Consider the following 2493-nt stretch of genomic DNA (forward strand, 5'->3'; position numbering starts at 1 on the left):
TTAATTAATTATGAAAAAGTAATCTTGTTTTTAGTTTGCTTCCTATTTTCAAAGAACTGTACAGAAAATAGAGAAAACAAAACAAAATAGTTATTTTCAGTGTTTCTTGTATAAAAAAATTGAAACAGAAAACAGATTAAAAACAAAATTTTGTAATTAAAAAGTGAAAATGAAAATAAAAACCGAAAATAAAAGTTTAAGTAAACGCCTCCTAAAAATTTTACGTTTTGATTTTCTAATTGGCGCATAAATCTTACAGCTAGCTTCTATTGTTAATTAGGCTATGTTGTTAATATGCTTTTATTTGAATTTTGAAGATGGGTTGAAGTACCTTTTTGTTCTCTACTTAATAAATTTTCTTTTGCTTGTAATAAAAGTTAGAGAAGTTTATTATTTAAAGAAAAGTTATTCTTGCCCACCAAAATTAATATTTTATACCAGTTTATATTAGCTTGTAAAGTTTTTCTTTAGTTTGTACTATTAGTTAATTAATGGACTAAAAGCCAAATCTGGTTAAAACAAGAGGAGAAGAAACAGGGGATGCTAAAATTAGTAGCACTAGTCCTGATATTACGCGCGCATGACATATTATTGTGATTATGATTAAATTTGAGATGGTTAAAAGAGAACAAGCGCATCTTCCACGAAGGAGACGGTTCTTTCAACAGTACAACGAAAAAAGGATGCGTCGTGTCGCAACGAAAGCCTCAAGAAGCTACGCAACAGAAAACACACTCGTAACTATTTACCGTACCTATTCGTTCCTTGCTTATGTTCCGTTTCTCCTTATATAATTCCCTCACCTTATCATTCACGCCAACCCCTCCTGTTCACAATTCTTCTCTCATAAGCTTCCACACATTCTTTCTTTCACTTTCACAATTATATTCGCTTTCAAGTTTTCAACCATGGAGCTAGATTATGGTTTTGACTTTGAGGACTGCTTCCCTTCGATGATTGCGCGGTTGGGCGCGGAAGGGTTCATCGGGGAGCTTTGCAACGGGTTCCGGTTGCTCATGGATGTGAACATGGGGCTCATAACATTTGAGAGCTTGAAGATGAGCACTAACTTGCTTGGTTTGGAGGTGAGGGATGATGAGTTGTTGTGCATGCTTATGGAAGGTGATTTGGATGGAGATGGGGCTCTTAACCAGATGGAGTTTTGCATTCTCATGTTTAGGTTGAGTCCGTGCTTGATGGATATGCAAGGTATGGAACCGGTCCATCATGTTAATGTCATATAGTGTACGTACTGTAGTTTAATGTAATACAATGTTCTTCTAGCTAGCTATAACCTACTTTTTCTGTTTCTCTTTTTAATAACAATGTCATTCTTCTGAGTGATGAGGGAGTATGTGAGAGACAAGAAATTATCAAGGGTCTATTTAGATAAAGCTAGATGAGTTTCTGAAAAATTTCTCTTATGAAAATATAAAATTTCATCAACGGGGAAGCTCTTAAAAGTTCTTTTAGCTTTGTATCCGGACAGACTCTAAATAGTACAAGATTATCACATGTCCATGACTCTGACCAAGAGAGAGAAGAATATTGTAGTAACTTTTATATCTGTGTAATTCAATGACAAAATCTTGTGTGTTAGCTGTGACTACATTTCCTTGTTTACTGCTTTATGTGCAGTGTACGATATTTATAGTATATAATTATTATTTTGTTTTAAGATTATGTTAGGTATGAAAAATACTCAACTAAGGGATAGCCATTCCACGTTTCCTTCGCTATTTCTTGTCTTTTACCTTCCAAATGTCAAGGGAGCTGAGAGTTAAAAAAAAAAGGAAAAATAAGTGTCGCACGTTTATATATACAGACAGTAACTTAAGTAATAATCGAAATGATGCGGCGTGTGAGTAGTATTATACGAAAGAATTTATTCGGTAAAGTTGAGTGTGCACGTGAGTTAAAAGGGCTGAAGGAGAAGAATATTGTAGTAGCTCGTAAATATGTGTGTAATTCAACGAGAAAACCTACTGTTACTGTGTGCCTGTGACATCATTTCTTTATGTTTATGCTTTTATACGTGTACTCCAATATAATAGACTTCTTTTCTTAGAACCTGCGAGTCCTAATTTTACTATATGAATTGCAACCTCCAAGTTATAAACCTTTCAAGCATAGGTTCGGTAGCACCGTCCACTCATACATAGAGCTAGAGAAGGAGTTCATTTTACCCTTCAACCAGCTCCGCGGTCTCATCTTTGCTAGATCCAGAACCTGTTCAGGGAGAAGTTTACAGCCATTAATTGAAGCAGATATCATTTCTTGCCAGCCATAGTGACCATAGAACAGCCAACCATATAACCCAGAGAGCCTTTTTCCCATTTCTTGCTAGATCCACATGGAATGTTGCCAAAACTGTTGATTAATATCCACCTGTAGAGCCAAGTTCACTCCGAGCCAACTATAACATTTCATCCAAACCTTGTAGGAAAAATTACAAGCAAAAAATAAGTGGGAAGTCTCCTGCATATGATGTTG

The 2493-nt window shown here is 35.3% G+C and overlaps 1 protein-coding gene across 1 annotated transcript; it reads left to right on the top strand.

The window, feature by feature from the left end:
- Positions 1-793: 793 nt before the first annotated feature.
- LOC114379496 (calcium-binding protein KRP1-like) lies at positions 794-1609 on the top strand. Its single transcript, XM_028338174.1, has one exon. It carries the CDS (start codon positions 909-911, stop codon positions 1242-1244), a length of 336 nt encoding a protein of 111 aa, XP_028193975.1. The 5' UTR covers positions 794-908; the 3' UTR covers positions 1245-1609.
- Positions 1610-2493: the final 884 nt, after the last annotated feature.

This window comes from Glycine soja, chromosome 12 (assembly GCF_004193775.1).
Source record: "Glycine soja cultivar W05 chromosome 12, ASM419377v2, whole genome shotgun sequence".
Lineage (NCBI taxonomy): Eukaryota > Viridiplantae > Streptophyta > Magnoliopsida > Fabales > Fabaceae > Glycine > Glycine soja.